General features: G+C 34.0%; 1 protein-coding gene across 3 annotated transcripts in view; it reads left to right on the forward strand.

Annotated features, from left to right (window-relative positions):
* RWDD1 (RWD domain containing 1) overlaps nucleotides 1-13,228 on the forward strand; it is a 22,671-nt gene extending 9,443 nt beyond the window's left edge. For all 3 annotated transcript variants that reach the window (XM_012002333.1, XM_012002332.1, XM_012002331.1), the window contains 6 exons: nucleotides 235-300; nucleotides 4,630-4,760; nucleotides 8,771-8,914; nucleotides 10,231-10,363; nucleotides 10,844-10,906; nucleotides 12,934-13,228. In XM_012002333.1, the coding sequence (XP_011857723.1) occupies nucleotides 8,789-8,914; nucleotides 10,231-10,363; nucleotides 10,844-10,906; nucleotides 12,934-13,055 (444 nt within the window). In that variant the 5' untranslated portion in view covers nucleotides 235-300; nucleotides 4,630-4,760; nucleotides 8,771-8,788 and the 3' untranslated portion in view covers nucleotides 13,056-13,228. The remainder of the gene's footprint in view (nucleotides 1-234; nucleotides 301-4,629; nucleotides 4,761-8,770; nucleotides 8,915-10,230; nucleotides 10,364-10,843; nucleotides 10,907-12,933) is intronic.
* The last annotated feature ends 200 nt before the right edge of the window (nucleotides 13,229-13,428 follow it).

Consider the following 13,428-nt stretch of genomic DNA (forward strand, 5'->3'; position numbering starts at 1 on the left):
TTATATTAAAATAATATAACTATAAAATAGTTATTTCTTTCCAGATTAAAGACAACCCTGCATTTAAATAGAAAGTTGACGGTAATTTTATCATTTCAGTGTTCTGTTTAGTCTGTATTTGTGGAAATGGAAATATAGCATAGGGACCAGTTTCCAGGACTGATAATTTGCTAATAAGGAAAAGCATCTGCCTTAGAAGGCATTTCAATAACTTCTGTGTGTATTTTCTTGCAGTATTATCAGAAAATCCACCCAGCTTCACCATTACTGTGACATCTGAGGCTGGAGAAAATGATGAAAGTAAGTCTCATAAAAAATACTTGTGGTTTTTCTAAGCTTCTCAGGAATTTCACTCATTCTGTAGGCATTATGCTGGATATTGCCAGTGTGGAGGTGCTAAGGGGCTGTTACGAATCTACTATGAATGTTGTATGTTTCTAGTCAGAATTTACTGTGTGAACATGATTTCTAGGGAAATAGGAAATTAATGAAATATAGTCTGGCACAATAAGCTTAGTTTTTAAAAGTGAAATAGTAATATTAATAATACAGCAGATGGAGAAAAGGTAGGAGACTTTTGTTTTGTTCAAAGCAATACTTTGCGTGCAAACATATTTCAGTGGTTGTGTGGTTCCTTTGAGTGACTTATTTTTTTCATGGCTGTTCTTCTCTGAACATTTAGATTGTTCACTGGACATTTGCTCTTATAAATGGGGCTAGATATACACCTATCTGCAAGTTTCTGTTTCTTTCTTTTGAAATAATATAACTATAAAAACCAATAAATTAAAATTAAATAAATTAAATTTGGAGTTGTTTGGGGCAATGGTATCTGAAGTTTATTTCTATTTTTAGTCACGTTAGTTGATAATTTGATAAAAAGGTTATGTAAATTGAAACTAACAACCCTACACATTTTTCCCCCCTTTGAAGCTAGAAACCTAAATTCTGCCAGGAACAGTCGTTAATAGCCAACTTCTATGGTATTGCTTGATAACTCCAAATCTGTTTAGTGTACTTGAAAATGAGGTTTGCATTCACACGTTATTGAAATCTGAATTAAAAGGATATTGAATACATTTATTTACTACCAAATTGATAACCAATATGCTTTTGCAGATTGGTATCTAAAAAATGTTCTATAATGCTGTAAAGCATGAAATAAATACTATACTGACTGCTCTTCAAACCATTTAAAATTTTCCTTTGTAAATAAGCCAGTGGCATGATTTGGGCTTCATATGATGCCACTGTAGGTTCCAGAATGGTGCGGTGATGCTCATGGGTAAATAATCCAAATAAAATTTTCTTTAAGATTATGCTGAAATGAAAAACTAAAATATAAAAATGTCTTGTGAGAGCTCCCATATTCTGAGTAATAGCTTTATTAGGAGCTAGTAATAGCTCTATGAAATAAGTATACTCAGTGCATTATCCTCCATACTTTCAAAATTATTTCTTTGAAACTAAATCCTGCATTGTACTTTTTTTTCCCGAAAACTCCTTTTTAGTGAACAAACTAGTAGGAAAGTGGGCAAAGGGCATTGATGTACAATTTCTAAAGGTAGCATTAAAAGAACGATCTCACAGGTAATTAAAAATGCAAGCTGAAATAATATATCCAGTAAATTATTAGTATTGGCAGATAGCATTATGCTCTTTGGAATATGAATCAATACACATGTTCAGGAGAACTATTGGACTCATGAAGCAGGAGACTTTGAAAATGTTCATATTCTTTGATACAATGACTACTGTATTTATGGGTATCTATTCTAAGCACAGTATCATAATACAAAGTAATACATACAAGTATGTTTGTAATATTATTGTTTCTTTCTTAACTAATAAACAGCGACATAAAGTGGAAATATGATGGTATTGCATAAAGACTTGGAAGTATTCTCATTTTTGAGATTTTATATTTATATATGAATATGTACATTTTAAGCAAAATTTCATCCATCTATAAATAAAATTTTGTCTAAAATGTAGATATATGCAGATAAAAAAATGTAGTTTTATGAAATATTTTTAAGATACTTAAAATATACCAAAATGGACATAGCGATTTCTTCCTGATAATGGGATTATTTGTGATTTTATTTTTCCCTTATTTTATTCCTAACTTTTCTCTACTGAATGTCTTTTACTTATACTAGAATCAGTAAATGTTACTTTAAAAAAAAAAAAAACTTAGTTTTTTAAATGGTTAAATGCATTTTAATATACCTGCATGGTGAAAATTAATTTTTAACTATGTACACTAAGTGTTAAAGAATATTCTCAGGATATAATGCACGTGAAACAAATCAAGTATAAAATTCTGTTGATAGAAAAGAGGAAGAAACTAATTTGTCACAATGATAAACTTTATTTTTTAAATTTACTTTTTAATTTTTTGGTGAGAACGTTTAATATCTAATCTCTTGGCAATTGTTAAGTATACAGTACATTATTGTTAGCTGTAATAATAATGCACTACAGTAGACCTGAAGTTACTCATCTTGTCTTAAACCTTTTATCCTATAACTAGTATCTCCCCATCCCTGATATCAGTTATAAAATATCTTCTTTCATGTATGATTTTATTTATTTTAGTCCTCTCCCTTTTTTCTAGTCTAGCTGTTTTGTTAGAATTTTTCTATTGTTTTTCTAATGCATTTCGTTTATTTCTGTTCTGATTTTTATTATTTTCTTCCTTGTGCTGATTTCATGCCATTTTTTCTTTTTCTAGTTCTTTGAGGGGCATGTTAAATTGTTTCTTCAGAACTTTATTTTTATTTGATGTAGGCATTTATTGCTATTAACTTTCCTCTTAGAACAGCTTTTGCTTCAACCCATAAGTTTTGGTATGATGTGTTTCTATTTTCTTTTTTTTTTTAATTTTTAAAATTTTAAATATTTTTTAGAGACAAGGGTCCCACTCTGTTGCCCAGGCTAGAGTGCCATGGTGCTCTGTTAGCTCACTGCAGCCTCCAACTGCTGAGCTCAAGCAGTTCTTCTACCTTCAGCCTCCCAAATAGCAAGAACTACAGGCACATGCTACCATTCCCAGCTCAATTTTTTAATTTTTTGTAGGCACGAGGTCTCACTCTCTTGCCCAGGCTGGTCTTGAACTTCTGACTTGCAATCATCCTTCTACTTTGACTGTCCAAAGTACTGAGATTACAGGCATGAACCCCAGCGCCTGGCCATGTTCCATTTTCCTTTGTCTCAAGATATTTTTAAAATTCCCTTTAAATTTCTTCTTTAATGCATTGATTGTTTAAAGTCTGGGAGGTAATAGGAATGGTGAGATGTTGGCCAAAGGGTACAAAGGTTCAGTTATGCAAGATGAGTAAGTTTGGGGATCTAATGTACAACATATGACTATAATTAATTATAGATAATACTGTATTGTATACTTGAAGTTTACTAAAAGAGGTGATCTTAAGTGTTCTCACCACATACACACACACACAAATCATAATCATGTGAGGTGATGTTAATTAGCTTGGTTCTGATAATCATTTCACAATATATATGTATATCAAAACATCACATTGTACACCTTAAATATATGCAATTTTTATTTGTTGAGTATACCTCAAGAAAGCTGGGGAAGAAATAAAATGGAAAAAAAAAAACTTGTTGCAGCAATAAAACTAAAAATGTGCTAATAAAAGAAGAAAGGAAAATGCTAGAAGATACTGTTTCTTACTGACGTCTAACACATAATCTTTTGCAATTTTTGGTTCATAAAATTCCTTGTTAATATCATAACATGAAAAATAAAATATCAAACCTGCAAATTTTAAGGTGCTTTTTTTCCCCATCCATGAAGAGCAGTATAAATTTGTATTGCTTCATCAAAATCAGTAGGTTTTAATCATATAAAATGTGAGTTACACAAAAGATGGCACTCTGGGAAAAAGATCATTGTAATAAAAAGTCTTAACAGAAAATGTTTCGTACTACTGCTTAGTCGCAGACTGCCTGGTGGAATTGAGAACTCAGTGGCCTGCGCTGCAGAGAGGCACCTTGCACTGACATGCCCATAGGAGTTTTACTTCCGTACAAGTGTGAGATCCGTAAACTGACACAGTCTTAAAGAGTGAGTGAGAATATCTAGATGAATTAGGTTAAAAGTTTCCCATACAACCTTTTATACTGTCGAGGTCAAAACGGTGCCATCCAGCCACTAATTAGCCCTGCTGACATTGTGTGGATTTAAATATAGATTCCAGGGCTACAGCCAGATCTTCTGCAGGTAGGAACTGGCTCTGGTAGAGGCTGAAAATCAGCATACGGTAGTAGTTTTTAAAAATGTGTTGTATTCAGTGCCTTTTGTTTATCTTAGGAAAGGTTTTTAATGAGTGGTGTTTATTCATCCTCTTTCTCAGACATGCAGTCTGGTAAAATACCAGTAAGTGGTAAATGTGCTTCATGTGTAAGTGTGATTTTTGGTAATCCCATGATTTGTTTCATTTATCTCTTTGGGGTATGTGTTGTTTACATTAGTGATTATCCATCTGGTCTCTTTTTCTTCACAGGAAAATCTGTTGTGCTACTTTTTACTGATTCAACAACGATATCTACCTGTATATTTTTAAGGTATTCACATCAAACTCTTATCTTATGTCTTAGCTGTCCAGACTACCCTCAAGTTTACATACAGTGAAAAATACCCAGATGAAGCTCCCCTTTATGAAATATTCTCCCAGGAAAACCTAGAAGATAATGATGTCTCAGACATTTTAAAATTACTAGCATTACAGGTAAGGAAATAATAATTTTATGTTTTGTAGCAGCATTTTTTGGCCTTAAATATTACATATTAATTTCAAGAGTTAGAAAATGCTATTGTGTAAATAGTACATTGACCAAGCAGAATTCATGATACATAATCACAGAGCATCTTTATTTTTGTTTCCTACTGTCCCTTTAAAATTTGAGTAATAGAGTTTGTCCCAGTGCCCCTGCTTGAAACTCAGTCAGCCCCATGGCTTTTTCGCTCATGTCATGAGTGATAAAAAGTCCAATGGGTACTTTAAGTTGTAAACAGTGTTTTGATTTGGTTTTTAGAATGCCTAGTCCCATATGTAGCTACAATTTTCAACTTTTTTAAAAAATTAAAACTTTTTCCCTCTCTGACTTGTTACATGCTAGTTGCCTATAGTCTGAGAGAAGTACTAGCGATTGATTTTTTTCTCCCATCTCTCCTCCTCCCGAAGCTTACAAACAATAGTAATGGCTTATGACCCCTTTATGAGGGGAGGCTTGTGTGGAAATAAAAATGGATATTAAAAAACGTTTTACTGGATTAATTTTATTGTGGGATAGGCTACCCATAATCTGGGCTTGGCAGGTATTTAAAATATACTCATGCCTGGGTAGAGTTTTCATGGGGCTCTTCAGAGTAGTGAGTAGGGAGGGGGGTAAAATTCTTATACCACTATCTTAAAGTCAGAAGTTCTACCTTTATTTGTTTAAGAAGAATTGACAGAAAACATATCTCCACCTTAGACATGACTAACGTATTCTAAAGACCAGTGGTCACCAAAATGTTGATGTTATAAAAATATCTGGAGCTGTTGTACAATGAGGAGTGAAGGAAGATATATCAGATAGGAATTTTTGCTGATCTTGGACCCTATTCACCTTGTGACCTAGCATAAAGTTATGCTAATTTTAACATCTTTTTTTTTATATTTTTATTTTTTTGGAGACAGAGTCTTGCTCTGTCACCCAGGCTGCAGGGCAGTGACATGATCATGGCTCATGCAGCCTTGAACTTCTGGGCTCAAGTGATCCTTTTGCCTCAGCCTACCAAAGTGCGGGGATTACAGGCATAAATCACCTTGCCCAGCTCTTCAAACATCTTCTAAAACATTGCAGAGAACCTGGGATGGTTATGCTATATTCAGTCAGTCACACCTTAATGTAAATTATATAGTCTAAGTGAATTTTTCCATGTTTTTAATATTTTGTTTGTACTCAAACTGTCTCTTTTCAAAAAGGCTGTTTTGATTTCTTTGACACCTTCCTGAGCCTCAGGTGTGTTCAGGGAATATTTGTCCTTTGTTTTCCAGAAAATAATTGTTATAATTTTCCGGTATCAAAATAATAAATTCATATTACAGAAACTCAGAAGATACAAAAAATCATGAAGAAGAAGAAAATAAAGATTATTATTAATTGTACCCACCATGTATAATTAATTGTCTATTAACATTTTGGTGTGATCTAGTGTGAGACTTTTTTTCCTTATGCTTATATACATAGTCCCCCTCTCCCATCCAAGTTAGATCATTTTATGCGTAATGTTTTATAACATCCTCTTTTTCACATAATATATGTGAGCATCTTTTCATTTCAGTTAAACATATATGAGTCATTATGTTTGGTTATTGTATAGAATCTCATTGTATGTATATGTAATTACTCTTTTTCTAAAACAATTTACAGTTGTCTCTCATTTTTGCCTGATATATAATTAACATATAATTAAGAATTAGTATATAATTCTTTCAGCATTCTTATGTATCACTACTTGTAAGTCCTTAGAGCAGGTTCTCTTTTGTACTCCTAGTGCCTGGCACATAATAGACACTCAAATGTTTGTTGAATAAATGAAAAGAAAGAATTGCTGATGAGTATACTAGTTCAGTGTTTCCTGGAAGTAGGATTGCTGGATTAAAGGGAATGCATACTTAATAATTTCATACATACTGCTAACTTGGCCTTCAAAATGGTTGTGCCAATTTATGATCTCACTGTAGTCATTGTGGTATCTGTTTTCCCACATGTGCTAATACCAGATATTTTCATTTGGACATAAAATGATGACAAGGTGAAAATGGAATGTAATTATAATTTGCATTTTAAAAATACTAGTGATGTGGAACTAGTATGACTTCTGAGTTGTCCAGTTTCCATGTGAATGATTATTTTTTTGCTTTTCTATTGGAATACTTAACTTTTCTAAAAGATATCCTACTTTTATTGGATATGAAAGTTTTGTTATTGAAATGTGTCAAGCATTAGGTTGAGTGAACAAGAAAGACACCATCCCTGGTCTCATTGAATTTTTTTTTTCTCTAGTGAGCAGTGTGGATTAGCAAATTGGAAACCATTCTGTATGAAAAATGCTATGATGGAATCTTATGAAATATAAGATTATATGGGTTGACATACACAAAGTTCTGGAGAAGCTTCCAGGAGTAGCTGAGAGCTGTAGGAAGAGTTGGCCAGGAAATAGAATAGAAGAATTTCAGGGTAGACGAACAAACTTGTTAAAGGATATTGAGGTGAGAGAGAGCAAGTGATTGATTATTTCTCCTAGAACTTCTAGTCACACAAAATTTATTGAACTTAGGATTTGAAGTTAGTGGTGATAAGTGGCGTAACTAAAGAGGCTACTGTCTTCTTTGAAGGGTCTTCTAAACTGTTCACAAAATATGGACTTGGTCCTGATTGGTTTGCAAAGCTATGAAGGGGTTTTAAGCAAGAGACTGACTAGATCAGTTTTGTGGTGCTTCAGTTTATAAATTGATTAGTTCTCTCTGTGACTCTCTCTCTCTGTCTCTCTCTCTCTCTCTCTCTCTGTGTGTGTGTGTGTGTGTGTGTGTGTGTGTGTGTGTTTACGTATGTATGTGTTGAGTGGTCAGGGGAGGTTGATGTTAGGTTTTAAGATCATAGCTTTTAAGAAGACCAGTTAGGAGTTTCTTGTATTCCAAGCTGAAAATGTTGGTACTCCAGGCTAGGCTTATAACAGTGTTGATGGACAGACTTAAATGACTTTTAAGAATAGATCAGTAGCAGTGATGGAGCTTATGATGGGATGGGGATGTTCAGGCTGGGTGGGTGGTTGTGTGATTTGCGGAGATTGATCATCTAGGAATAAGTTTTGAGGAGAAGATGATGGTTTTGTGTTGAGATGACGGTGGGACATCAAGTCACTGCCCCAAAATAGTCAGTTTTAATATGGGTTTGTCACTCAGGAGAAGTTTGTTTAGTCATAGATATAGGATGGTTAGCATAGAAACACCACAGAGAAGCCCCAGTGAATTGCATTGTAGGAGCTAGCTTGAAGCCTAGTACTTAGAGGGCCCAGGAGATGCAATACCTATTCAGATACTGCTGAGGCCAGCCCTGTCAAAGAAATGTTTAGTAATCTCTGCTTCTAGCACTGACATTCTGGCTAGTATATTTTGAAATTATTTTTGTCTTCTTCATTGGAACCCTATCTTGTTACTTTTTTCTGCCTTCAAATGACCAACTTCCTAATAGCCTTTTGAGTTATATCCTTTTCATGAGTTTGAGATGCTTTTATATTTGGTTTTAAACCATTTCAAATCTAAAGAAAAAAAGGTTGATATAGATAAACTACAGTATTTCTTACATTCTTTATTATTCTATTATTTTAGAAATCACTCTGGCCTCAAAATGCAGTTAATTGTCACGGCTCTTAAAATAGAAAGATCTAAAATACTGAAAACATGCTGGAGAAAGGATGTTGCTAGTTACTAGAGGAAACAGTTTTCTGAATTTTACCTATATGATTATTAAACAGAATTTGCTGAAATACAGTATCTGTTTCAGGTTGGATATGGCACATTTACATGACTTTTTAAGTAAGATATTATTATTTATATATATGCTCACTTAAATGATCTTTTATTGAACTGTATGAACATAGGGTATAACCAAATTAGTAATCATTATAAATGTATAGACTTTTATTTTTCTGAGAGTTTATTCCTCATCACGTTTTTGCGTTACATAGGCTGAAGAAAATCTTGGTATGGTGATGATTTTTACTCTAGTGACAGCTGTGCAAGAAAAATTGAATGAAATAGTAGATCAGATAAAAACTAGAAGAGAAGAAGAAAAGAAACAAAAAGAAAAAGAAGCAGAAGAAGCTGAAAAGGTATATTTAAAAGCCTTGTTTTCTTTTATTATTTCTTAAATCGGTTTTTGGTTGCTTGGTTGGGTTTTGAGGGTTTTTTTGATGAATAGCAGCATTTTTTTTTTTTTTTTTTTGGAAATCACAAAAATAAATAAAAGTAAATTTTAGTAAAGTTTTACTAAGAGTAAAATTGTAGAAGTCCTTCATTTGGTTGGTGGCATAGCGTGAGTAATGAATGATAATCAGTAAAAGTTAGTAAAACTCTTGCAGATAAGACCAAGAAGTATAAAGATTTCACCTATGATATAGAGCCAGTGGTGTCCAATATTTTGGCTTCCCTCCAATACATTGGAAGAAGCATTGTCTTGGGCCATTCATAAAATACACTAACAATAGCTGATGAGCTAAAAAAAAAATTGCAGAAAAAAACATGTTTTAAGACAGTTTACGAATTTGTGTTGTGCCACATTCAAAGCTGTCCTGGGCTGCATGTGGCTCTCTGGCTATGGGTTGGACAAGCTTGGTATAGAGTTTAGAATTATAAATCCCCTATACTACAGTGAATTAAATAGTTACTAAATGTAAAGAAACCCTCATATTTTGAAATAAAGTGACAAAGCAATGATTTAGTATTAGAAATTGATGTGTATTCAAAACATGTGATTATTGACAGTGTAATAGTTCGTTTTCATGCTGCTGATAAAGACATACCCAAAACTGGGAACAAAAAGAAGTTTAATTGGACTTAACAGTTCCACATGGCTGGGGAGGCCTCAGAATCATGGTGGGAGGTGAAAGGCACTTCTTACTTGGCGGTGGCAAGAGAAAAATGAGGAAGAAGCAAAAGCAGAAACCCCTGATAAACCCATCAGATCTCATGAGATGTATTCACTATCATGAGAATAGCACAGGAAAGACAGGCCCCCATGATTCAGTTACCTCCCCCTGGGTCCCTCGTACAACACATGGAAATTCTGGGAGATAAATTCAAGTTGAGATTTGGGTGGGGACACAGCCAAACCATATCAGACAGCAACAACTTTTCTTCTTAACAGTGAATAGCTATGGTGGTAAATACAGTGGATACATTGCATATTATCTTTGTTTTTTGTAATAAGTAAAAAAAAAAAAGGACTACTCCAAAGTATATTGCCAAAACCAGTGAGAGTAGCCAGTGCAGGCAGAAATCAGTTTAAATATTTCAAAAATTCAAACATTAATTTTTCTGTTTTTCTTATAAGGGGTTATGTTTATTTATTTAGAAGATACTATTAGGATTTATTTGTTAAACTGCTGTTTCATTAATCTGGTGACTTTTTTTTTTTTAATTTTCTAAGCAATTATTCCATGGTACTCCAGTTACAATTGAGAATTTCTTAAATTGGAAGGCCAAGTTTGATGCAGAACTCTTGGAAATTAAAAAGAAAAGGATGAAAGAAGAAGAACAAGCAGGAAAAAATAAATTAAGTGGTATGATTCCCCTGCCATTCCTGTTCTTCCTAAACCCTCCTGTGTCATTTTTTACATAGCAAGAGGGTCATTTGGTCAGATTTCTGTAAGAAAATAATATACATAGGCATCTAGGACAAAAAGAGAAAACATATCTACCAGATGATATTTCTCTACTCATAATTTGTAATTAATTTTTATGGCTTATCTTTGATATAAGTGTTATAATTGCTAGATCCTATGATAGAAGGACATTCAGGATCATGTCTTAGAAGTAGTAGAGTCAAACCCATTTGTTTTTCTAGTACCCTAAGGCAGACTGAGTTTTCACTTGTTCCATTTTAATGCAGATACGTTTCATATGCCACTCAGCTACTGAATACATTCAGAAATTTATTGAAATTCACAGGAAAAAGAGGTTTTCAAACTTGCTTTCTAAGTGTCGTAGTGAAAATGGAGAAAAACTATGCCATTTGAATTAAACATACTTTTTTTTTTAAGGGAAACAACTATTTGAAACGGATCATAATCTTGACACATCTGATATCCAGTTCTTGGAGGATGGTAAGACAATATTAGAATTCCACATGTAGGATGAGCACAGTAGCTCAAACCTGTAATCCCAGCATTTTGGAGAGCCAAGGCAGGAGGATTGCTTGAGCCCAGGAGTTTGAGACCAGACTGGGCAACATAGTGAAACCCTGACTATTAAAAAAATAATAATAATAATTCCACATATATATAATGTAGTCTCTTTAATTTTGAACCATGAAAATCAAACTGAACTTTATTTATTGTACATTTTTCCTCCCAAGGCTGTTAAAAAATACATTTTGGAGAATAAATTCTAGTGGTTGACCAATTTATACATTTGAAATGAATGTTGTAATTCTATAGCAACATATATTTTAAATTTTTTGATAACTTAAGCAATATCAAAGATAGAAATAGATAAACAATGATGATCACACTATCCTCACAACTAGTAAACCAGGTTATTGTGACTCAGGTGACCTGTTTTCTTCAAATTTCTAGTATCACAGATCTGTGAAAACTATTCCATGGTCTGTCATGGAGCTTGTAAAAACCTGATGTTTAACGTCTAGCATTCCCTCTCACCAGCCTTTCATATGACTCTTAATGTATTTGGAGCATCTAGTCCCTTGTGCTTTTATCCTACCACCTATCCTCTTCTCTTCCATCTATCCATCATCCATTCATTCAGAAATATTTATTGCACTGTCCTGGCCACTGAGGATACAGCAGAGTACAGTATGGGCCAGTTCTCTCCCCTTGGGAGCTTATGGCCTACATGTGTTTTCTTAAACTGGGCTCCATACTCAGTCACACCTCTGATAGCACTCTAGAGTTCTGTACTTCGTTAACCTTTTGTTGTGTCTGTCTTGCCAGTTGGGAATCCTTTAGCTTCTGGCCTTTCAGCCTTGTTCTGAATTACCTGCTGAAGAAAGTTAAGAGGCAGTATTGATACAGCTTACTGCTAAATGCTTTCTAATCTAAGCTAGCCCTTTACTGACAGGCAACATTTTAAAGTTTTTGATACCTTTTCCTTTTCTGATTTAAATGTTTTGTCATTTTCACCTGGATTTTTGTGGTAGCTTCTTAAATTATTTCCCTAAATCTCTTCCTCCTTCTAGTGCCATTATCTATTCTATAGTCACTCCCTGTGAGATGGTATTTCTAAGACCCACATTTAATCATAAAATTTCTCTCCTTAAAATCCTTTGATGGTTTCCACTGCTTATAGGGAGAGAATGACCTACACAGTCTTTCTCAGTCTGGCCTTCATCTATGTTACTTTCAGGTGTTTTTTCTCAGGAATTTCATCTTCCAGTTAGAATTATTCAAGGTCTTATATTTTCTCTCTCCCTTTGCATATACTTCTACCTAAAATTGCTTCCTCCTGGCTCCTTTTCTTCTTGGTGCATTCAAATTTATCATGAAGATATTTCAGACTTCATTTACTCCATGATGCCTTTGCTATGTCTCCTAGACAGAGCCGGTTATTCTTTGGCCAGGACTTAATTGTATTATCTACTTCAGACACACTGAAGAGTGAAGATGTTTAATGCAGAGCCTGGGTATTGTTTCCTATAGGCTTTAGACATTGTAACTGAAGGCATACCATTGGTTAAAAGGGGAACTGGGTGAGAATGAAGATCAAATCAAATCAATTAATTAACAAGTATGGCTGAGCTTTAACAATGCTTATCTGCCACTACTGGAACACATAACTCCTCATACAGGTCCCATGGTCAGTGATAATTTTCTATAACCATGAGAACATATCATCCTTGTCTTCAACTTATAACATGCTACATTATAAATTCTAGTAAGCTTTTTTTTAATAACTGGATTTTTAGATTATGAACTGGAAACATGAAGTTGCTCTTAAAATTTCAGAGTCTCTACTGACCAATACAAATCACTTTTGGTATGATATGTAGTAATTATAGTTTGGGATTTCATCACTCCTACCTCACATGCATATTTAGAGATTTCGGTTTGGTAGTGCCAATGAGTTGTATCTTTTATTTCTGAGTATAAGACTAAAGGTGATTTTTTTTTTCCAGCTGGAAACAACGTGGAGGTAGATGAGTCTTTGTTCCAAGAAATGGATGACTTGGAGCTGGAGGATGATGAAGATGATCCAGACTATAATCCTGCTGACCCAGAGAGTGACTCAGCTGACTAATGAACTGTCCCCATCTGCAGAGAGGCTTGACTGCCACAGCATCTGTGGCTATGCTCAGAGGGTTTTGTTTTCCTTTCTTTTTTTCTAAGAAAAAATTATTTTCAGGAGAATATTCTTCTGATAGCTTTCATCATTGAACTTAATAAACTGACCTTAAAATTTCAAATATAAAATGTTCAAGGCTTCTTACTGGTGAGCACAAGGTTACGTATTTAAAATCACCTAATATTGAGAGAGAACCTGCCTATAACACCAAGACTTGAAGGTAGGCTGGTGCTGTGCACATGAGCGAGTTTATACACAGGAAATTGGAGTAACTTGGAATTTCTGTGCTGGAGACTGTGGCTACTTCTGGATTTCAAGCATTGTCTTT

Source organism: Mandrillus leucophaeus, unplaced genomic scaffold (genome assembly GCF_000951045.1).
Source record: "Mandrillus leucophaeus isolate KB7577 unplaced genomic scaffold, Mleu.le_1.0 Scaffold683, whole genome shotgun sequence".
Classification (NCBI taxonomy): Eukaryota; Metazoa; Chordata; class Mammalia; order Primates; family Cercopithecidae; genus Mandrillus; species Mandrillus leucophaeus.